The sequence below is a fragment of the Vitis riparia genome, chromosome 4, assembly GCF_004353265.1.
Source record: "Vitis riparia cultivar Riparia Gloire de Montpellier isolate 1030 chromosome 4, EGFV_Vit.rip_1.0, whole genome shotgun sequence".
NCBI lineage: Eukaryota > Viridiplantae > Streptophyta > Magnoliopsida > Vitales > Vitaceae > Vitis > Vitis riparia.
Window position 1 is genome coordinate 5755567 of NC_048434.1, and position 23964 is coordinate 5779530.

General features: G+C 41.0%; 1 protein-coding gene across 2 annotated transcripts in view; it reads left to right on the forward strand.

Moving 5' to 3' along the window:
- The first annotated feature begins 205 nt into the window (after positions 1-205).
- Positions 206-23964, forward strand: part of LOC117912051 (CHD3-type chromatin-remodeling factor PICKLE) — a 60246-nt gene continuing 36487 nt past the window's right edge. Inside the window, exons 1-10 of one of the 2 annotated variants that reach the window (XM_034826486.1) lie at positions 206-359; positions 2772-2921; positions 3486-3623; positions 3725-3879; positions 4116-4277; positions 12715-12962; positions 13058-13153; positions 13246-13382; positions 13465-13677; positions 13756-13863. In XM_034826486.1, coding sequence (XP_034682377.1) covers positions 2775-2921; positions 3486-3623; positions 3725-3879; positions 4116-4277; positions 12715-12962; positions 13058-13153; positions 13246-13382; positions 13465-13677; positions 13756-13863 — 1404 coding nt within the window. In that variant the 5' untranslated portion in view covers positions 206-359; positions 2772-2774. Of the gene's footprint in view, positions 360-2637; positions 2656-2771; positions 2922-3485; positions 3624-3724; positions 3880-4115; positions 4278-12714; positions 12963-13057; positions 13154-13245; positions 13383-13464; positions 13678-13755; positions 13864-23964 lie in introns of those variants that run through there. The other variant, XM_034826485.1, reaches the window with a different exon arrangement.

Here is a 23964-nt window from a genome sequence, read left to right on the forward strand (position 1 = left end):
TAAATGGGCTTTTTTGATTTTTTTTTTTATATTTATTATTTCTCTTTTTTCTTTCTAATAAGTTTTCAATGGTATTCATAAAAGACCATATTAACCCTGCAAGAATAATAAAATTCCAATTTATGCAAGGGCACTTTTGTCTTTCTATCTTATTTAGTGTGGTAATACACCAAGTTTACACCTGTATAGAGAATTCAACAGTAAAGCCCCCCTGTAAACTATTCGGCATTCCCATTTTTTCACTCTCTCAACTCCCAATTCCGGCGATATTTTCCGGCGAAGCCCCCCGACTACGGTGATATCTCGGCCACAATTGGCAGTGTTTCACTAGCTCCGGCGCGCAGATCCGGCAGTCTACAGTAACTCCATCTCCGTCTTTTTACTTTCATGCTTTCTGTCTATAAATCGAAACCCTAGCTCAAATAAGCTTCAAGGGCATGCAAAACGGAAGTTCAATAAGTAGTATTTCGAAAATGGGTTACTAAATTCTGAACATCTATATGTGAACTCTTGCTTAGAAGTCCTGATGATTTGGGGTTAATTTTTGTTTTTTTGGTTAATTTTGTCGTTTTGACATGTGGGCGATGCTTTATTTCGCAATTAAATGCATATTTACTGGGAACACTCTGGTGGGTTTGCTTTTGTACTTGGTTATGTGTTTGTTTTGCTGAGTTTTAGCTCCCATGCTTGTTTCTGATGCGGTTTCTTGCTTTTTAGCTGAGAATTTTGTAAAATTACGATGCTAGAACATATGCAGATTGAATTTGAAAACAGTAGATTGATTTTATATTCTAGATTGTTAAGACACTTATGTGTGTGGGTGTATATGCTTCAATTGTGGCCTTTTTTGGTTTTAATTCTAAATGGTGGATCTTCTCTAATATATCTTTGTGCTTTTGCCTATCAAAAAAAATTCTAAATGGTGGATCTTGTGTTTGATTTGGTAATCTCTGTACAAAGTTGTTGCTTCTTTGGGTTAGAAATCTGGTCTTTAAGATGCTGCTTGGAGTAATGGTAGAGGCTGTAATTATTGAAATTTTGCAAGAGTAAAGGCTATTAGAATCACTTAAAATTTAAACACTATTATTTAAACTTTTTGGCAAATTTAAGATTTTTATCTGAACTCTACTTACCTTTACAAATTTGCACTTATAAACCTAAGTCGGCGTCTTCAGCATTCTGCAATGATGTATGTGGGTATATATATACATATACATATATATATGGCGATAGTGTTGAATCCTGAGCCCGCCAATGCCCCATCTAAAGAAGAATACATTCATTTACCAGAGGAAGTATGTATCATTTTTAGATGCATGGTTCCATATACAATACTAAAAAGTGTTCAATATGAGTTTGGATGCCCTTGACTGTTAATATTAAAGTGTTCCATGATTTGTTTCTAAAATGCATTATTTGTCATGAGGCACACACCCATTACAGAAATGATGGGTAAAGTTGGCTAAACTACAAACATCCAAACAGAGCTCTATAGCCCTTACCAATTTATTGTTGTTGCTAGGTAGTTGGGATGCTTAGCTAATCACACTGCAAAGTAATTAGCTTTTCTCTTAAGTGGTTTGAACATCTTCTTTTTTATCAGATTTTATATGCTTTAGAATGATGTCTCATCCTTCTATCCTTATTTATTCTTTTTTTTTTTTTTATCAGAAACAAAGATAAATTTTTATTGCGTCCTTATTAATTCTTATTAATGAATTCTTTGTTTTTGAGAAAGAGAGGACATTCTCTAAACTAGAAACTAGGTTAGAATCTTTGTCTCAGCTCTGAAGAGGAAAACTTTTTGCACATGAGATGCAAACCATCACCACACTTGCAGAGAAGTTTTTTGTATCGTTGATTCCAATTTTGGAACAAGTGTGATGGTTGAACCTTAGTGCTTGGCACATGAGCGATAGATGGCCTAGGATATGTCACCTGAGATGCAATTGCAAATTAAAGCTGAAGGGGCATGGATGAGCAATTATATTTGTCATTGTAGCCTCCCCTGTTATCAGACATCTTGGCTGCCTTGAATACCATGATTCTATGAATGTTTTTTATTCTATGTTCTTGATTTTAAATATCCATGATCTAAAAAACCTTTTCCATGATCAACATTATAAAGCTTGTGGAGGGATATCTTCAAAGGAGAGATCAGTAACATGAAGGAATTGAAGAGAGAATTGGTTTTATTTGAAGAAGTGGTGGAATTTTTTCATTCTTCAATTCAGTCCCAGGTTACCTAGGGAGCACCTACAAATTTGAGCTTAAGGCAATTGATTGGTGGAGGGCTCCACTTAGCCATAATATTTATTTTGTTCTTTAAATTTTATATCAGCTCTTGCCCCAGGAAAGTGGAAGTGTTTGACTATGTCAAAGGTGGAAATTAGTAGCTGTATCTGTTATTTTATTTTATTTTATTTTTCAATTATAGAAAACAGTTAGGATTGTGTTGGGGCATGTCTTGGTGTTTTTTCTGGTCATAAGCTGAACATCCTACGAAATAATCTCTGAATTTATTCAAATTTTATGTAACTAAAACTTGTTTTTTCTTTTGTTCAGTTGTGTGCGAATGAACCTTATGTTTCTCTGGTTGATTGCCTCCCATTTTTGCCAGTTAAAGATTTTAACAATTGCTTTCTTATGAAAAAGGTTAATAAAAAGCGTTTGGATGTTCATTTTTGTTGATTACTGCTGCTTTTAGTATTTTTGTAGTCATAGATAGTAGAATTTCTTATTTTTTTCTTCTTCTTTTGTCTTTGTTGCAGAATATGAGTAGTTTGGTTGAGAGACTACGTGTAAGGTCAGATCGAAGGCCAATTTACAATTTAGATGAATCAGATGATGACGCTGATCTTGTGCATGGGAAATCTGGCATGTCTCAGGAGAAGTTTGAAAAGATTGTTAGGAGTGATGCGGTTTGTTTTCTATTTGTTTATTTTTAAATTTTAATTTCATTTTCACCAATTTTCATTTGATCAGTCTGTTTCTCCTTTCTGTACTGTGTTTACTTGTTATAAAATTGTAAGTTTGGCCTTACGCACTATGCACAACTGCCTATTGCTCAATTGCAAAGACTAACATTGCTGTTTGGTCTAACCATTGAATTTAAAAAAATTTGTTTGCCTCATTAATAGTTATGCAATCTGTTTGAAGATATGTTTGAGTATCTGTCTTAATTAAACTTTTCTTGGAAAATTTCAGATTTGTTACATTTGTTGTATATTAATTTGAAATACATAGCTGTGATTTGAGGCCTTTTAAGTTTCAGATGGATTGACAATGGTGTTCAAGCATATTTTGAACATTCAATAGAAGGGATTACTGATTTGAAATGTTTCTCCGTCTATTGCAGTTGCACTTGTCCTGGGGTTTATTTGTCATGTTTGTTGTTCTTATTTTTGCAGATTTTGAGAATGCAAAGTTTTACTTGACTTTTTTTTCCTCTCTCTTTTTAATTTCATCTTGTTTATTCCTAACAGAAAGATGACTCATGTCAAGCCTGTGGAGAAAGTGGGAATCTTTTGAGCTGTGAAACTTGTACTTATGCTTACCATCCCAAGTGTTTACTTCCACCACTGAAAGCTCCTCTTCCTAGCAACTGGAGGTGTCCTCAATGTGTATGATTCCTTAATATGTTCGGAACCATTGTTAATTTATTATACCTAATTACGATTATGCTTTGGTTATAACTGATAATGAAAATGTTTTCTTTATTCAGGTTAGTCCTCTAAATGATATTGACAAGATACTGGACTGTGAAATGCGCCCTACTGTTGCTGGCGATAGTGATGCCTCTAAGCTGGGATCTAAGCAAATATTTGTAAAACAGTATCTTGTAAAGTGGAAGGGATTATCTTATCTGCATTGCACATGGTAATTCCATTGTTAATTATCTCCATTAATTATGTTTATTTTTTGAGGAAACGTTCTGTAGTTGATGGTTTTCACATGAGAAATAATTTCTAGCTATAAAGTTTTTTTAAACTCTGCTAAGCCCTTAATAATGCTTTCTAATTTTTTCTGTTGTGTTGCTGTGGTACATTATCTTCAAAGGCGTTCTAATTAGTTCTGATGGTCTTGTTTCACCTACCATCCACACTTTCTTCTAGGGTGCCTGAGAAAGAGTTCCTTAAAGCTTTCAAGACGCATCCTCGGTTAAAGACTAAAGTAAACAACTTTAATCGTCAAATGGCATCAAACAATAACTCTGAAGAAGACTTTGTTGCAGTTCGGCCTGAATGGACTACTGTTGATCGGATTATTGCTTGCAGGTTAAACCCTCTGAAAACTGTTGTGTTGTTTCCTCGTATAAGTTCTCTTTCAGTAATGTGCTTTAAACCAGAGGTTTTAAACTTTGAACTTGAGTTTAACTTTGCTCACTTAAGAATTTGAATCAAGTTTGTGGGTTCCAAGTCTGCTAAGTAAAGTTCAAATTTTGTTTGAACTTCAGTACATCAGGAAACAGAGTTTATTCTTACAAGTTAAAATAATTCAGGACAATACTTGGATCTTTATTATGGCCATAGTCTAAAATATGTATGAATATATATATACACTCTTACATTAGAAGAACCTGTGGATGTATGTTGTAACTATTGGAAGTACATGTGTGCTATTATTATTATTTTTTTTGCATCTATCTCTGCCGGTACTTAGATATCACTACCCCTTAAATTCTCTTGGAACATTGTAAGGTGTGGAACATGAGCATAGCATATGCCAGATGCCACTAGTTCTCTTAGCATGTTATTTTTTTTCCGGCAAAGAAAGAATTCCATCCATAGCATTTGTGGGAAACCTCTGTCTTGGACATGGGTTGAAACTACTAATATGTCAGCAACTAAATTACTGATTGATTTGATGTATGCAAGGTTCATATATTGCCCAATAACTTGTTTTGTCAAAGTTGAATCTTTCACTGTCAATTGATGTGTTTTTGCATGGCTGGCCTGCCAATTCATCTACAATAGAACAGTATGTATCAATATGAAAAACTGTGGCAAGTTTGATAATTTGTTTTCATTCCCTTTAGTCAACCTTCTGATGTTTTGGCCCCTCCCATGATGGCAAGTTCATGTTTGGGAGGACCTTCTCCTCTGTGTGTGTTATTTTTGTCTCTTCTAAATATTTCTTTTATGCCCTTACTTCCAAATCTTTCTTTTATACCCTTTTCCAAAAGTGAGTATCCAACCCTTTTTCCTTGTGCGAGGTTTATCTAAAGCTTGATAGAGGTCAGAGCCTTTGCATGGTTAGCAGCTAATAAGAAGGTTAATATTAACGACTTGTTATAGGATATAATACTCTATAAAGCCGTTAGTCTTAAGCATTGTGTCTTGTCCTGAGGGGTGAGCTGACTGTTGACCATCTTTTCCTTCACTTTTCTATTACTATGGGCTTATGATGAAGGTTATTCTCTTTAGTGGACGTTGGAAGTTCCACCTGAAAACATTGCGGACATGATGGTTATCATATTTCAAAGATTTTGGAGGAATCCTGGCAGGGAATATTGTGCCGAGGGGCTACATTAGCCATTTTATGGGTTATTTGGCTGTGGACGAACAATGATATCTTCAAGGAGGAGGAAGTTAATTGATTATTTATTTGGAATTTGTATGCTCTCTGACATCATATTTGGCATTGGCTGCCAAAAGATTCTTAGGTGTCCCTTTTTAGTATAATCTTGCTGTATTGAAGGGAGGCTTGTGGTTATTGTAGACATGAGGTGATTAGGGCTGAGCAAGTGCATGCCCTTGTAGGAGAACTTTATGCTTTATTTTGGTGGATGTTCATTAGGTAACTTGGGGCAAATGGGGCATGGTGGAGTATTAAGGGACCACCAAGGCAGTCTGGTTAGAGACTTTTCTAAGCCTACTGGCATGGGTTTGGCTTTGAAGTGGAGCTCCTTGCTTTAGTGGAGGGATTGACTGAAGCAACTTTGTTGGGTGTTTGTTACCTTTTGGTGGAGGGGGATTCAATTATTATCCTCTTCCGGGTCTTTTGAGGTGGAAGAGGACCTTGGAGTTATTATTATTCTATAATATGCAGGATACTGGACCTCTGCAGAGGTCTTGGTTGTTCCTTTGTTTGGAAGCCTAAGTAGTCCAACTTGATAGCAGTTCATTTTTCAAAGTGTCACTATGTTGGAGGTGGTGTCGGGGATTCCATCCTCATTTGATACCCTCATATTTGAAGGGGTATTTGATAGGCTTTAATTATTACTTTTTGTTTCATGTGCGTGATATCTCATCCTCCTTGGTGCTACAATTTTCCTTTCTTATGATATAAGATGATATTGTTTCTCGTTGAAAGTTTAAAAATTGTGAATTTCATTCTGTTGATCACAAACCAGATGCACACATTTTTAGATCCAATAAAACTGGGGACATGGTACTGTATCATAATACCCTTTTTCTATGAAATAGTATGTCTGGAATTTCTGCTTTAATTGAGAAAGTTATACAATAATAATTATAGATCTACAGGATGTAATGGCATTTCTATCTTATGCTTTAGTGCATATTCAACACCAGATCTCTTGCTGGCTGATAATTTTCTCTTTATCTATCTTTGGTCATGCATGTTGTACACTTCTTGTATTTCCGCTAAGCAACACCAGGATTTTTAAGGATAGATGGAGACTTATTGCTTGCAAGATAGAATATCCTTCTTGATTTCTCTTTGGATGTCTGTGAAGATGGAATTTGCAGGCATTACTTCTGGCCTGGTCTCTTTGGAAATGGAGGCAGCCTATTTTCTTGTTCAGGGACTAGGGGCATTGCTGGTCTCTAGTGTTTGGTTTTAGATGGGGTATTTTTGGAGCAGGGGCTTAGTTTCCTTTTCTGTTTGAAGGCTATCTCATCCTTTATTTTATTCCCTTCTGTCTACCTTCATAATATTCTGTGTTCTATATCAAAACACTAATATGGTTATCTCTTATCCATATAAAGAAAATTGATTTTCTATTGCAGTAAGAGTGGGAACATGAAATCACTTTGCATTGTGCAAAAAGAAAGTGTTTGTATACTGTTGAAATTTGGCATTCAAAGTTAGGGTTTTTTAATCTAGGAAAGTATTTTAGGAATAAAGAAGGAGAGATCATTTAGGATGATTCAGTTTCCTAATTTTAGGAGAGAATCAAGCTAGATTGATTTTTTCTTATTCAGTCAGTTGTGTATATATATGTGTATGGTGTGTACCTAAAGGATCAATAAAGGAATTCAGAAATTCTTCATGGTATCAGAGCCAGTTTTCTGAAACCCTAATCCCTTCTGGCCACCTCGTATTCAGGCCATCATTCATTCCGGCCAAATCTCTCTGGCCATCTCTCAATCCGACCATCTCTCATTCCGGTCATCAGTCCCTGTTCTCAGAGCCAAGGGAGAAAACGCTTTCCGGTCGGTAATCGTCGTCAGAAAAACATTCACCGCCGGCGAACTTTTCCGGCGAACTTTCCGGCGACGGTTTTTTTCACACCGCAAGGAGCGTCTGGAGGAGATCTACAACTTTTCCAAAAACACCGGAGCCAGAAAACCATCCACGCGCCGCCCACGCGCGTTTTTCCGGCCGGCGACTGCATCTCACGCGCCGGCGCGTGAGGGCGCGTGAGCCACTTTCCGGCGACGCGCTTCCTACTCCAAGCTCGCCTGACGCCGACCAGCCACCCCACGTACCTGTTTCTGCCATCCAAGCCCTGCACGTGCCTCTTTTGGGGTCTTTTTGCCTCCGCGAGCCCTCCGATCAGCTTTTCCGACGTCCTCCGGCTATTTTTCCTCAACTCCAATCCCTGCACGTGCCTTGGGAAGTGTTCTTCTACCTTTCCGGTCCATGACGAAATACGGAATGGCATCATCACAAGTATCCAGCGTCACGTCACCAGAATTAGGAGGCAGATCTGAAATTCCAAACCTTGGTGGTAGTGATTCCTCTCCTATTCTCATCACAGGACACAAATTAAATGGCCATAACTACTTACAGTGGTCACAATCTGTGTTGCTGTTCATTTGCGGTAAAGGAAAGGATGAGTACCTCACTGGAGAAGCAGTCATGCCAGAAACTACAGAACCGGGTTTCAGGAAGTGGAAGATTGAAAACAGCATGATCATGTCATGGCTTATCAATTCCATGAATAATGACATAGGTGAAAATTTCTTGCTGTTTAGGACTGCAAAGGACATATGGGATGCAGCCAAAGAAACTTACTCAAGTTCTGAAAATATTTCAGAACTTTTTCAGGTTGAATCAGCCCTACATGACTTCCGCCAAGGAGAGCAGACAGTTACTCAGTATTACAACACACTCACAAGGTATTGGCAGCACCTTGACTTATTCGAGACTCACTCATGGAAATGTCCTGATGATGCAGCAACATACAGGAAAATTGTGGAACAAAAGAGACTGTTCAAGTTTTTCCTAGGACTAAACAGGGAATTGGATGATGTTAGAGGCCGAATCATGGGCATTAAACCCCTGCCAAGTCTCAGGGAGGCTTTTTCAGAGGTTAGGCGTGAAGAAAGTAGAAAGAAAGTGATGATGGGATCCAAAGAGCAACCTGCCCCAACATTGGATGCCTCTGCCCTTGCGACTCGGTCATTTAATAGTAGTGGTGGAGATCGTCAGAAACGGGATAGGCCTTGGTGTGATTATTGTAAGAAACCAGGCCATTATAAGGAGACTTGCTGGAAGCTTCATGGCAAACCAGCTGATTGGAAACCAAAGCCACGGTCTGACAGAGATGGCAGAGCACACGTGGCTGCCAACTCTGAGAGCACCTCTGTTCCCGAGCCGAGTCCATTCAACAAAGAGCAGATGGAGATGCTACAGAAACTATTAAGCCAGGTTGGCAGTGGCAGTACTACCGGTGTAGCCTTCACTGCTAATCGAGGAGGAATGAAGTCGTGGATAGTGGACATGCAAATTGCAGGTGCTTCTGATCACATGACAGGAGATGCTACCATTCTTCAAAATTACAAGCCAAGTAATGGTCATTCATCCGTCCATATTGCTGATGGTTCAAAGTCAAAATTGCCGGGACAGGTTCTATAAAACTTACTAAAGACTTGTATCTTGACTCTGTTCTCCATGTTCCAAACTTGGATTGTAATCTTTTGTCCATTAGCAAATTGGCCCGTGATCTCCAATGTGTTACTAAATTTTATCCAAACTTGTGTGTTTTTCAGGACTTGAAATCGGGGAAGATGATTGGCAGTGCTGAACTGTGTTCCGGGCTCTACCTCCTCTCATGTGGTCAATTCTCAAACCAAGTTTCTCAAGCAAGTTGCGTACAGTCTCAGAGTATGTTAGAGTCTTTCAATTCTGTGTCAAATTCTAAGGTCAATAAAGATAGTGAGATTATAATGTTACACTATCGCCTTGGTCATCCTAGCTTTGTTTACCTTGCAAAATTGTTTCCCAAATTATTTATCAATAAAAATCCAGCATCTTATCACTGTGAAATTTGTCAGTTTGCAAAGCATACTCGAACAGTCTATCCTCAAATCCCATACAAACCTTCGACTGTTTTCTCTCTAGTACATAGTGATGTGTGGGGTCCCTCCCGGATAAAAATATTTCTGGCACTCGATGGTTTGTGACATTCGTTGATGATCATACACGGGTAACATGGGTTTTCCTTATGAAAGAAAAGTCAGAGGTCGGGCACATTTTTCAAACCTTCCATCTTATGGTTCAAAATCAATTCAATTCCAAAATTCAAGTCCTCAAGTCAGATAATGCAAAGGAATACTTTACTAGTAGTCTCAGTACTTATCTTCAAAATCACGGCATTATCCACATAAGTTCTTGCGTTGACACCCCACAACAAAATGGGGTGGCTGAACGCAAGAATAGACATCTCTTGGAGGTTGCCCGGTGCCTTATGTTTTCCTCTAATGTTCCAAACTATTTCTGGGGGGAAGCTATTCTCACAGCTACTTATTTGATTAACCGTATGCCATCCAGAGTGCTTACCTTTCAATCCCCACGTCAACTTTTCTTAAAACAATTTCCTCACACCCGTGTAGCCTCTTCTGATTTACCACTCAAAGTATTTGGTTGCACGGCATTCATTCATGTGTATCCTCAAAATCGTAGCAAATTTGCTCCTCGAGCGAATAAGTGCATTTTCCTAGGGTATTCTCCAACCCAAAAAGGGTACAAATGCTATTCTCCAACCAACAAAAGATTTTACACCACCATGGACGTCTCTTTCTTTGAACATGTATTCTTCTATCCCAAATCTCATGTTCAGGGGGAGAGCATGAATGAACATCAAGTTTGGGAGTCTCTTCTTGAGGGTGTACCTTCTTTTCACTCAGAGTCACCAAATGAGTCTCTTCTTGAGGGTGTACCTTCTTTTCACTCAGAGTCACCAAATCCTTTTCAATTCGCGCCCACTGAGTTGTCCACACCCATACCGTCATCAGTCCAGCCATCTCCTATGACCATCCAGTCTCCCATGCCTATTCAACCTATAGCCCCACAACTTGCTAATGAGAACTTACAAGTTTACATCAGGAGGAGGAAAAGACAGGAATTAGAGCACGGATCACAGTCAACATGTGGCCAATATATTGACTCCAATTCAAGTCTTCCTGAAGAGAACATAGGTGAGGATAGGGCTGGAGAGGTGTTAATTCCCAGCATTGATGATTCTACTCTGCCGATTGCATTGAGGAAGGGTGTTAGGAGATGTACAGATCACCCAATTGGGAATTATGTTACATATGAAGGGCTATCACCATCTTACAGAGCATTTGCTACTTCTCTTGATGATACTCAGGTTCCCAACACAATACAAGAGGCATTAAAAATTTCAGAATGGAAGATGGCAGTACAAGATGAGATTGATGCACTTGAGAAGAATGGGACGTGGACTATCACAGATTTGCCGGTTGGGAAGAGGCCCGTGGGGTGCAAGTGGATTTTCACCATAAAATACAAAGCAGATGGATCAGTCGAGAGATTCAAGGCTCGTTTGGTAGCTAGAGGGTTTACGCAATCCTATGGGATAGACTATCAGGAGACTTTTGCTCCTGTTGCAAAACTGAACACTATCAGGATTCTTCTCTCATTGGCTGTCAATCAAGATTGGTGCTTGCAACAACTGGACATAAAAAATGCGTTTCTAAATGGTGACCTAGAAGAGGAAGTCTACATGGAAATACCACCTGGTTTCGAAGGAAGTATGGCAAAGAATCAGGTTTGCAAACTCCAAAAAATCCTTGTACGGCCTTAAACAATCTCCCCGAGCCTGGTTTGATAGATTCACAAAAGCAGTCCTGAAGCTGGGCTACAAACAAGGTCAGGCTGATCATACTCTATTTGTCAAGAAGTCTCATGCCGGGAAAATGGCCATATTGATAGTCTATGTTGATGATATTATTCTATCTGGGAATGATATGAAGGAATTACAGAATTTGAAGAAGTATTTGTCAGAGGAGTTTGAAGTTAAAGACCTTGGAAATTTGAAATATTTCCTTGGTATGGAAGTGGCTAGATCAAGGAAGGGAATTGTAGTCTCTCAAAGAAAATACATACTCGATCTTCTTAAGGAGACCGGTATGCTTGGATGCAAACCAATTGATACTCCTATGGATAGTCAGAAGAAACTTGGTATCGAGAAAGAAAGTACACCGGTAGATAGGGGGAGATATCAGCGGCTCGTCGGGCGCTTGATTTATCTTTCACACACTCGGCCAGATATTGGCTTTGCAGTGAGTGCTGTAAGTCAATTCATGCACAACCCCATTGAGGAACACATGGAAGCAGTCTACAGGATTCTTAGATATTTAAAAATGACACCAGGGAAAGGTCTATTCTTCAGAAAGACAGAGAACCGTGACACTGAAGTATACTCAGATGCTGATTGGGCAGGAAACATCATTGACAGGCGGTCCACTTCTGGATATTGTTCTTTTGTTTGGGGAAATCTTGTTACCTGGAGGAGTAAGAAGCAATCAGTTGTAGCCAGAAGTAGTGCAGAAGCTGAGTACAGAGCTCTTGCACAGGGAATCTGTGAAGGGATTTGGATAAAAAGGGTTCTTAGTGAACTGGGGCAAACGAGTTCATCTCCAATTCTGATGATGTGTGATAATCAGGCAGCTATAAGCATAGCAAAGAACCCCGTGCATCATGACAGGACCAAGCACGTTGAGATTGACAGACACTTCATCACAGAGAAGGTGACTAGTGAGACGGTTAGATTGAACTATGTTCCTACCAAGCACCAAACCGCAGACATCCTCACCAAAGCTTTACCTAGGCCTAACTTTGAAGACTTAATTTGCAAGCTGGGATTATATGATATATATTCTCCAGCTTGAGGGGGAGTGTTGAAATTTGGCATTCAAAGTTAGGGTTTTTTAATCTAGGAAAGTATTTTAGGAATAAAGAAGGAGAGATCATTTAGGATGATTCAGTTTCCTAATTTTAGGAGAGAATCAAGCTAGATTGATTTTTTCTTATTCAGTCAGTTGTGTATATATATGTGTATGGTGTGTACCTAAAGGATCAATAAAGGAATTCAGAAATTCTTCATATACAAATCCCAGAAATTGTAAACAGACATTCATCTGTAGTATCTATATGGGTTTTTGATTCGTATATTTTATATTGTTATTTTCATATATTGTTTTCTTCTTTCTGATAAATATAAAATGTTATCACTGAGAACTGGCTGTTAACTGAAACACTGTTTGTGAAACTTTTCAGGGGAAATGATGATGAGAGGGAGTATCTTGTAAAATGGAAAGAACTTTCCTATGATGAATGTTATTGGGAATTTGAATCAGACATTTCTGCATTTCAACCTGAAATTGAAAGATTTAATAAAATTCAGTCTAGGTCTCGCAAACTTTCGTCCAGTAAGCAGAAGGTTACCATTCGTGATATTAGTGACTCAAAAAGGAAACAGAGAGAATTTCAACAGTTTGAACATAGTCCTGAATTTCTTTCTGGAGGTATATTATTTTCAGAAATGTGCTTCCTACAACTTTTTGTTTTGCTTTTGTTATGATGACCATGAACATTAAGCGCATTTTTGGTGTAAACGAAGGCTCACTACATCCATATCAGCTTGAAGGATTGAACTTCCTAAGGTTCTCTTGGGGCAAACAAACTCATGTAATACTTGCAGATGAGATGGGCCTGGGTAAGTTTTGTTTTTTGTTTGTTTGTTTCATTTCTTTTCCTGGTGGCTTTCTGCATCTTGTTGGTTATAGTTTGGTTTTTGTTTGGGTGCAGGCAAAACTATACAAAGTATTGCCTTTTTAGCATCTCTTTTTGAAGAGAACGTCTCTCCACATTTAGTTGTAGCGCCACTTTCAACTTTGCGAAACTGGGAACGTGAATTTGCAACATGGGCACCTCAGATGAATGTTGTATGTGCATCAGGACATGTGAATTTTCAATTTATTAAATAGTTAATATACATTATTCCTAATAAAAGTTAACTTGCTGCAGGTTATGTATGTTGGTTCTTCCCATGCTCGTTCTGTTATACGGGATTATGAATTTTACTTTCCCAAAAGTCATAAGAAGATCAAGAAAAAAAAATCTGGTCAAATTGTCACTGAAAGCAAGCAAGACAGGATAAAATTTGATGTTCTCCTGACATCTTATGAAATGATAAACTTGGATTCTGCATCATTGAAACCAATTAAGTGGGAGTGTATGGTAAATTCTATGGCAAATTGATTTCATTGCTTGTCCTCAAATGTGTATTGCTACTTTATTGTTGATCTCTTTATGTAGATTGTTGATGAAGGTCATCGTCTCAAGAATAAGGATTCGAAGTTGTTTCTATCACTGAAGCAATATTTGAGTAAACATCGTGTGCTTTTGACAGGAACTCCTCTTCAGGTATGTTGTCAGATTATCCTTTTGTGTTATGCAGGTATTTCAGATTATTTCTCATTCATTTGCTTTCTTGGTATTCTGTAGGTTTTTTAAGGTACCCATATATTGGATGGCAGTTTGCCATGTGAACTATTTTTGTCCCACATTGGAAGTTGTTTGCCTGCTGATATATTTTTTTTGATAGGAAAACACACAGAAATATATATATATATATATATATATATATATATATATATATATATATATATATATATATATTTTTTTTTTTTTCGATAAGTAAACACACATATATTAGCAAAAGGCAAATCGCCGCAAAGCATACAGGGAGTATACGAGGCAACGAAGGCCTCACAATAAAAGGACCAAAAAACAACAAAAACCCACCAGCCCTTAACTGGAGGCTATCCACTCCAGGAAACCTATAAGGGAACGAGACTCCGCACCATTATACAATTTTGCCCACCCCCACATAATACAAACAAAAGAATACTTAACTTTCTGTATAGTTAACTCCCCCCCCCCCCCTTTAAATGCTAATCTATTCCTTTCCTTCCACACCGTCCAAAAAATAAATAACGGTGTTGAGAGAGAGAGAAAGAAGAAAACCTTAATTCTCATTAATGTAATAATCTACTTACAATTGAGAAATATATATATATACAAGGCTAGGAGTCCTAACTACCATACATGTATCCTATATTAACAAGGAAAGGTTATATACTATAAATACATTATATTCAACACTCCCCCTCAAGCTGGAGCATATACGTCATATGCACCAAGCTTGTTACAAATATATTTAATCCTAGGACCTCTGAGAGATTTAGTGAAGATGTCAGCTAGTTGATCATTTGAATTAACAAAACTTGTAGCAACACATCCTGATGCGATCTTCTCTCTAATGAAATGACAGTCAACTTCAATATGTTTGGTCCTTTCATGAAAGACTGGATTGGATGCAATATGTAATGCGGCCTGGTTATCACATATGAGTTTCATCTGTTCATCCTTTCCAAATCTCAACTCTAGAAGAAGATGTCTCAACCATATGAGTTCACATGTTGCCAAAGCCATAGCTCGATACTCGGCTTCAGCGCTAGATCTGGCCACTACATCTTGTTTCTTACTCTTCCAAGATATTAGATTACCTCCAATAAAAACACAGTACCCTGAAGTGGAACGTCTATCTGTGGGTGAGCCAGCCCAATCTGCATCTGTGTAACCAACAACCTGAGTATGACCTCTGTTCTCGTACAACACACCTTGGCCTGGTGTACTTTTGATATATCGAAGAATGCGGATTACAGCATCCCAATGGCTATCACATGGTGACTGTAGGAATTGACTAACAACACTCACAGGAAAAGAAATGTCTGGACGAGTAATGGTGAGATAGTTCAATTTACCTACGAGCCGTCGATATCTCCCGGGGTCTCCTAAAGGCTCCCCCTGTCCTGGTACAAGTTTGACATTCGGATCCATAGGTGTGTCTACCGGTTTACAGTCTAACATACCAGTTTCTTCCAGGATGTCTAAAGCATACTTCCTTTGGGAAAGGACCACAGCAGAACTGGATTGAGCTATCTCAATTCCCAAGAAATACTTGAGTTTCCCCAAGTCTTTGGTCTGAAAGTGGGTAAAAAGGTGTTGCTTTAGTTTCTGAATACCATCCTGATCACTGCCTGTAATGACGATGTCGTCCACATAAACAACCAGATAAATACACTGCCCCAAAGAGTTATGATGATAGAAAACTGAATGGTCTGCTGTACTGCGAAGCATGCCAAACTCTTGAACAACAGAACTAAAACGGCTAAACCATGCTCGAGGAGATTGTTTCAAGCCATATAGAGAACGGCGTAACCTGCATACTAAACCAGACTCCCCCTGAGCAACAAAACCAGGAGGTTGCTCCATATAAACTTCCTCGGCAAGATCACCATGAAGGAAGGCATTTTTAATATCCAATTGATAAAGAGGCCAAGAACACATGGCAGCCATGGAGAGAAGCAGACGAACAGAAGCAATCTTGGCAACCGGAGAGAATGTGTCACCATAATCAGAACCATAAACCTGAGTATAGCCTTTAGCAACTAAGCGGGCCTTAAGGCGATCAACCTGACCATCAGGACCAACCTTAACTGCGTAAACCCAACGACAACCAACGGTAGATTTACCCGAGGGTAAAACAACAAGATCCCAAGTGCCATTAGAGTGCAGAGCAGCCATTTCATCCACCATTGCCTGTCGCCAGCCTGGATGGGAAAGAGCTTCATGGGTGCTCTTTGGAAGAGAAACAGAGGATATAGCAGAAACAAAAGCAGAATAGGGTGAAGATAATCGATGATAACTCAAAAAATTGTAAATAGGATGAGGATTACGAGTAGAGCGAGTACCTTTCCGAACAGCAATGGGTAAGTCATTAGGAGAAGGCAGAGCCGGGGTAGGTGAAGCCGAAGGGATAGGAAGTGAGTCAGCAGGTGCCTCAGCAAAAGGGAGAGGAGCAACGACACGAGGGCGACGATGATAAACCTGAAGTGGCCGAGGAGGCATAGCATCAGGTGGGGAGACAATGGGAATAGGCAAGACTTCAGAAACAGGAAGAGACTCAGAAGTGGTGGAAAAGAATGGTGAGTCCTCAAAGAAGGTGACATCAGCGGAGATAAAGTATCGATGAGTCTCAAGGGAATAACAACGATAACCCTTCTGAAGTCTAGAGTATCCCAAGAAGAGACACTTCATGGCTTTGGCGGAAAGCTTGTCCTGTCCAGGAGTGAGAATATGAACAAAGCAAGTACAACCAAAGACACGAGGAGGAAGGAAATAAAGTGGTTGGTCAGGGAAGAGAAGGGAGTGAGGAATCTGATCATGTAAGACAGAGGAGGGCATACGATTAATCAAATAACAAGCGGTAAGAACAGCGTCCCCCCAAAAACGAAAAGGAACATTGCTATGGAGGAGGAGAGTACGAGCTGTCTCAACAAGATGTCGATTCTTGCGTTCAGCTACCCCATTTTGTTGAGGAGTATGAGCACAAGAAGACTGATGAAGAATCCCATGATGAGACATAAACGAAGTAAATGGGGCTGAAAAATATTCCCTGGCATTGTCACTGCGTAACACACGAATAGAAACATTGAACTGGGTTTGGATTTCAGCATAAAATTTCTGGAAAATAGAGAATAACTCAGCTCGATTTTTCATTAAAAATAACCAAGTACATCGAGAATAATCATCAATGAAAGTGACAAAATACTGAAATCCTAAAGTAGACGCAGTCCGACAAGGACCCCAAACATCAGTGTGGACAAGCTCAAAAGGAGACTTTGCCCGATTATTCAAACGCTTTGGGAACGAGACACGAGTATGTTTCCCAAGCTGACATGACTCACACGGAAGCGACGATAAAGTGGAAAAACGAGGGACCATCTTCTGGAACTTGGAGAGACTAGGGTGGCCCAGACGATTGTGAATGAGGAGAGGAGCATCAGTGGAAATGCAAACTGCAGGAGATGAATCCGAGGTGAGGTGATAGAGGCCTTGAGACTCACGTCCTATGCCAATCGTCTTCCCCGTACTCCGGTCCTGCAAGGTCACAAATTTATCAGAAAAGGTAATAGAGCAATTAAGAGTACGAGTGATTTTGCTGATGGAAATAAGATTAAAAGGACATTCAGGAGTATAAAGGACAGAAGTGAGAGGTAGAGAAGGCAGAGGAAGGGCCAAACCAATACCTTTAGCCACAGTTTGAGAACCATTAGCTAAGGTAACATTAGGTAAAGCAGAGGTAGTAGTAATAGAGGAGAAAAGATCCTTATTACCAGATAAGTGATCAGAAGCTCCAGAATCTAGAATCCAGGGTCCAAGAGAAGATGTGTGGGTAAGGCAGGCAGAGGCATTACCAGGCTGGGCAACAGAGGCAACAGAAGCCTGAGATGCGGAAGAGCTCGGAGCTTGAGGCAGCGGAGAATCAGAGGACTGGGCCACATGGGCAGTGCGAGGAGGTCGTCCATGTAACTGATAGCAACGATCGCGAGTGTGGCCAAGTTTATTGCAATAGGTGCAATGAGGACGTTGACCTCTACCTCGGGTACCACTACGGCCTCCTCGAGAGTTAGTTTGAGAAACTAACACAGAAGAATCTGAAGTGCTATCAAATGGCAAAGTCTGAGTGGAGGAGATACGGAGGAGGCGAGCAAACACATCATCCAAGGACGGAACTGATGAACTACCAAGAATCTGATCGCGGACAGGCTCAAGATCCGGACGGAGGCCAATAAGAGTAAGAACCATGAAGAACTTGTCAAGCTGTGTTTGTTGAGCCCCAACATCAGGAGTAAGAGGCATCACAGTCAAGAACTCCTCCTTAAGAGAGGCAATCTGGCCAATATAAGTAGATAGATCCAAGTCCTGTTGGCTGAGATGGACAATTGCAGAAGCCACCTTATAAAGACGCTGGATATCATTCGTATATAATCCTTTGGCCTGAGTCCAAAATTTAAAACAAGTTTTGTAGGCCCGAAGATGAAGAAGAATCTTGGGATCAACCGATTGCCATAATACACTACATAACTGTGCATCTATCTTCCTCCACTGTACGCGGTCAACCTCAGGGATATCTGCCTCCTGTGTAATCAAGTGATCCTCATATCCTTGACCCATAAACCAAAGTTCAACAGACGCAGACCAGGAAAGATAATTGTCACTGCCAACCAATTTCTCCGAAGTAATCATAGGAGATCCAGATATAACAGCGGAAAAAATGGAATTTTTAGTAGTCATATCTACTTATCTGAAGAATGAAGTATGTTTGGATCGAAGAGAGCCCTAATACGGCTTCAGATTGCGGCGTGGCACCACCGAAAAAGGGAGACGGCCTCAGATCGCGGCGTGGTACCACCAGAAAGGTAGAAGAACACTTCCCAAGGCACGTGCAGGGATTGGAGTGGAGAAAAAGTAGTCGGAGCTTCGCCGGAAAGGCTGTTTGGAGGGCCGACGGAGACAAAAATCCCCAAAAGAGGTATGTGCAGGGCTCGGATGGGAGAACCAGGGAGGTAGGGAGGCTGGTCGGCGTCAGGCGAAGCTGGAGGAGGAGGTGCGTCGCCGGAAAAGGCCTCACGCGCCCTCACGCGCCGGCGCGTGAGATTCAGTCGCCGGCCGGAAATTTGCGCGTGGACGGCGCGTGGATGGGATTTTGGTGCCGGTGCCTTCACAAAAGTTGTAGATCTCCTCCAGGCGCTCCTTCTGGTATAGTCGGTGTCGGAAAAATACGTCGCCGGAAAATTCGCCGGAAAAGTTCGCCGGCGGTGAGTAGTTTCTGTCGACGATCCGAATGACCGGAAAGTATTGGAAGATGGGGAAGGTGACCGGAATGAAACACGGTACCGGAAGGTTTCCCGGAGTTGATGACACGGGAAACAAGAAAGAATTAGGTTTTCTTCCTTGGCTCTGATACCATGTTGAGAGAGAGAGAAAGAAGAAAAACCTTAATTCTCATTAATGTAATATCTACTTACAATTGAGAAATATATATATATACAAGGCTAGGAGTCCTAACTACCATACATGTATCCTATATTAACAAGGAAAGGTTATATACTATAAATACATTATATTCAACAAACGGTATGGATCTCCAAATTTTCTTCCTCTTTTTACCCACAAATGAACCCTTCCAGCTGATAACCACCTCCTTTACAGTTTCTGGAAAGACCCATTGGGCTCCAAACAGACTAAGAACCATCCCCCACAACACCCTATCCACTGTACAATGAATAAGAAGATGGTTAACATTTTCCTCATCACTACCACATAAATAACACCGATTAGGAATCTGCCATCCTCTCTTTTGAAGCCTATCAATAGTAAGAACCCTCCCCCAAGCAGCTTCCCACGCAAAAAACGCTAGCTTGGAAGGGACATTCTCCACCCATATGCTCTTTTTGGGAAACAAAGAGGTACCATGGCTGGTCAGCAGCCCATACGCATCCTTGACGTCAAACTTCCCATGTTTTCCCCCCTTCCATAAGACCAAGTCCTCCTCCAAGTTAATTCTTTGACTCCTTAGAATTTGAAGCAATTCGTCAACCAAGGGCAGTTCCCAATCATTGAAGCCTCTAATAAACCTTAGGTTCCAACCTCCATGACCAGAATTCTGGTCCCATAATTCCCCCACAGTGGCACTCTTTTGGGCAGCCACATTGAATAGTTGAGGGAACCTCCAGGCCAGCTCCACATCCCCACACCAAGGGTCCTTCCAAAACCTGATTTTAGTGCCTTTTCCTACCTTGAAAGTCATTTTGTCCCAGCACCAATCAGCTTCTTTCAGAATCTCCTTCCATAGCCCAACACCAAGCGCCCCATTTGCTTTTTTAGTTCTCCACCCAAATTCCTCTTGCCCATATTTTGCCACAAGAACACGTTTCCACATCTCCTCCTTGGCACGAGCAAATCTCCACACCCATTTTCCAAGAAGGGCTTTGTTCAAATGAACTAATTTCCTCAATCCAAGCCCCCCCTTCTCCTTGCTCACACACACCCTCTCCCAACTGACTAGGTGTGCTTTTCTTTCCAAACTTCCCCCTCCCCACAAGAAATCTCTTTGCAATTTTTCTAGTCTTCTTGCCACAACCTTAGGCATACGGAAGAGGGACAATTGATATAACGGCATGCTAGCTAGCGTACTCTTTATGAGGGTGATTCTACCACCCTTAGAGATGTATTGCCGCTTCCAAAGAGCTAATTTCCACCTCATCCGTTCTTCCACCCCATCCCACACGTAACCCGCTTTATTAGGCGCACCCAGAGGCAGCCCCAGGTAGGTTGAAGGCAGCTGACCAACCTTGCAGCCCAACTCCACAGCCATCTCAAGGATCTCATCCACCTCCCCCACTGGAATAATTTCGCTTTTAGCCAAATTAATCCTCAGCCCTGAAGCTGCTTCAAACCAACACAAGGTCCAGCTCAAAAAAGTTATATCATCTTTCTTAGCCTCACAGAAAACTATGGCATCGTCCGCAAAGAGGAGGTGAGAGATACTAACAGCCTGCCCCCTACCCCTCTGGATTCTACATCCAGAGATGCAGCCCCCTTCCACAGCCCTCCGAATAAGGGCACTCAGCACCTCCATTCCCATGATAAATAAATATGGGGATAGAGGGTCGCCTTGCTGAAGCCCCTTGGAACTAGAGAAGAACCCAGCTGACTCCCCATTTACTAGCACAGAGAACTTAGCAGTCGAGATGCAGCTCCATATCCACTCCCTCCACTTAATCCCAAAACCCATTTTTTCCATAACTCTCATCAAGAACTGCCAGTTGACGCTGTAGTACGCCTTTTCAATGTCAAGTTTGCAGATCAGGCCCTTCTTTCCTGCTTTTTTCCATGAGTCAATCACCTCATTTGCGATTAGAGACGCATCTAAGATCTGCCTACCCATGACAAAAGCGTTCTGGTCCGAAGAGACCACTCTACCAATCACCTTTTTGATCCTATTAGCCAGCACCTTTGCCAAGAGTTTATATAACCCGCCCAATAGACTGATCGGCTTGAAGTCCCCCAGCTCCTCCGCTCCTCCTTTTTTGGGGATCAGAACCAAAAACGTGGTATTGAGACTCTTGAGGAAAGCATTGTGCTCATGGAATTCCTTGAACATCTCCAAAACCTCTTCCTTCACAAACTCCCAGCAGAATTGCCAAAAGGCCCCCGTAAAACCATCCGGACCTGGAGCCTTGTCCCCATTCATGTCCATTAGGGCCGAATGGACCCCCTCTTCCGTGAATGGCAGCTCCAAGATATCCGCCTCTTGTTGGCTAATCTGATTCAGATTTAACCCCCCTATATCTGCCTTCCACTCTGAGTCTTCCGTTAACAACTGATGAAAAGCGTCTACTATTCCGGTTCTAACTTCATGCTCCTCTGACAGCCAGACCCCACTGATTTTAATTCTTTTCATGGTATGCCTTCTTCGGTGCGCATTTGCCATTCGATGAAAATACCCCGTATTTTTATCCCCTTCTCTTAACCACAACTCCCTTGAAAGCTGTCGCCAGTGAATCTCTTCCAGCTTAACCCACTTAGCATACCCTTCTTTTGCTTCTTTCTTTCTGGCAAATTCCTCCTCTGACAGACTCCTCTCACTTTCCACTTGGTCCCAACAGTCCACTTGTTGTAAGGCACCCAATTTATTCCTCTCCAAGTTCCCAAACACCTGCTTGTTCTAGACTTTTAGATTTTGTTTAATCCCCTTCAGTTTTGTTGCCAACTTATAGCTAGCCCTACCACTGACCGACATCCCCTGCCACCAACTCCTCAACAGGTCTTTAAACCCTTCCACTTTCAGCCACATGTTCTCGAACCTGAAAGGCGACAGACCTCTTCTTTTGCCACCCCCCTCGATTATGATTGGAAAATGATCTGATATGGGCCGAGATAATCTCTTCTGAGTCACATTGCTGAATTGATCAAGCCATCCGGGAGAAACCAAAAACCTATCCAGCCTGGCCCAGGCTTGATTATGAAGTCCCCCACTCCACGTGAAAGAGCCCCCTTGAAGGGGAAGATCAATTAGCTCAAGCTCATCCATAACCTGAGCAAACCTCCTCATAGCTGAGGTCACCCTCCCTTGTCTGTTTCTTTCCCCTTGAGCGAGAATAACATTAAAATCTCCCCCTACACACCATGGCTCACCCCACAGACCTCTAACTGCTCCCAGTTCATCCCAAAGACACTCCCTATCCTCTTTGGTGAAGGGGCCATAAACACCCGTGAACACCCATACGGCCCCATTTTCCACAGTTCTGAATTTACAAGAAATAGAAAATTGGCCCTCCTCCCACTCCAGCATTTCCAAGGACCTTTTGTCCCAACAAATCAACACACCTCTAGCTGCTCCAGCAGCTTCAAGGGTTCTCCAGTCTAAGAATCTTCCCACCCCTAAGCTTTTCACCACCGCATCAGTCATTAACTGAATTTTTGTCTCCTGGATGCACACCAAGTCCACCTTTTGTTTTCTGACCACAGACTTCATAATCCTTCTTTTATTAACGTCATTTGCACCCCTCACATTCCAACTCATCAGCTTGAGGTTCATTAACCCAACAATAATTGGCCCCCTCTACTTTTTAGATGACTGTTCTTCTTGTCCTTCCCCTTATATTTGACTGAACATTCCAACCTTTTGAGCTCCCTCTCAAATTTTGATTTCTCCAGTAACCCTTTGCTATGTATCCTCTCCCGTCTTTTCCTAATTTTGGACAAAAATGAAAAGAAGAAAAGGGTGCTTGAAGGCCAACCCAAAGCATACAGGGAGTATGCACGATGGCACCAAAAAGCATGAACAAAAAAGAAGAGGGGGGACAAAAAATACACACCAATCCTCATCCCCTACCAATCAAAAAAATTGATTAAAGGTAAAGGTCCTTCATCAAAAAAATTGATTAAAGGTAAAGGTCCTTCATCAAAAAAATTGATTAAAGGTAAAGGTCCTTCATCTATAATCGACTTAGTCCAAGACCAAAAATTACATACAAAAGAATTTTTCATCCTTTGAACTGAAAACTCCTCATTTTGAAAAGCAATTCTGTTCCTTTCCTTCCATACCGACCAAAAGAGACATAAGGGAGCTGCCATCCAAGCCTTTCTATGCTTCTTGCCCATGAAAGAACTATGCTAACCAAGAAGTGTATCTTTAACTGAGAACGGGAGGACCCACAACACTCCTAAAAGAGCAAATAATAACTCCCACAAAACCCTTGCCTTGGTGCAATTGATTAGAATATGGTCAATAGACTCCTCTTCAACACCACTAAGGAAACATCTATTGGCTAAGTGCCACCCCCTCCTTTTTAGTCGATCCAAGGTAAGCACCTTGCCCCACGAAGCTTCCCAACCAAAAAAACCCACTTTTGTGGGAACACAAGGGCTCCAAATAATGCTCTTCGGGAAAGATACTGCACTTCTATGTTTAAGGGCACTATAAAGGGACTTAACAGAAAAATTCTTGTCCTTAGTCCCTTTCCAAAGCTCCCTATCCTCCACATTTGCGGCTATCTTCTTCCCTTGAATTGTCAAAAGGAAACCTCACCACCTCCTCTACCTCCCAAT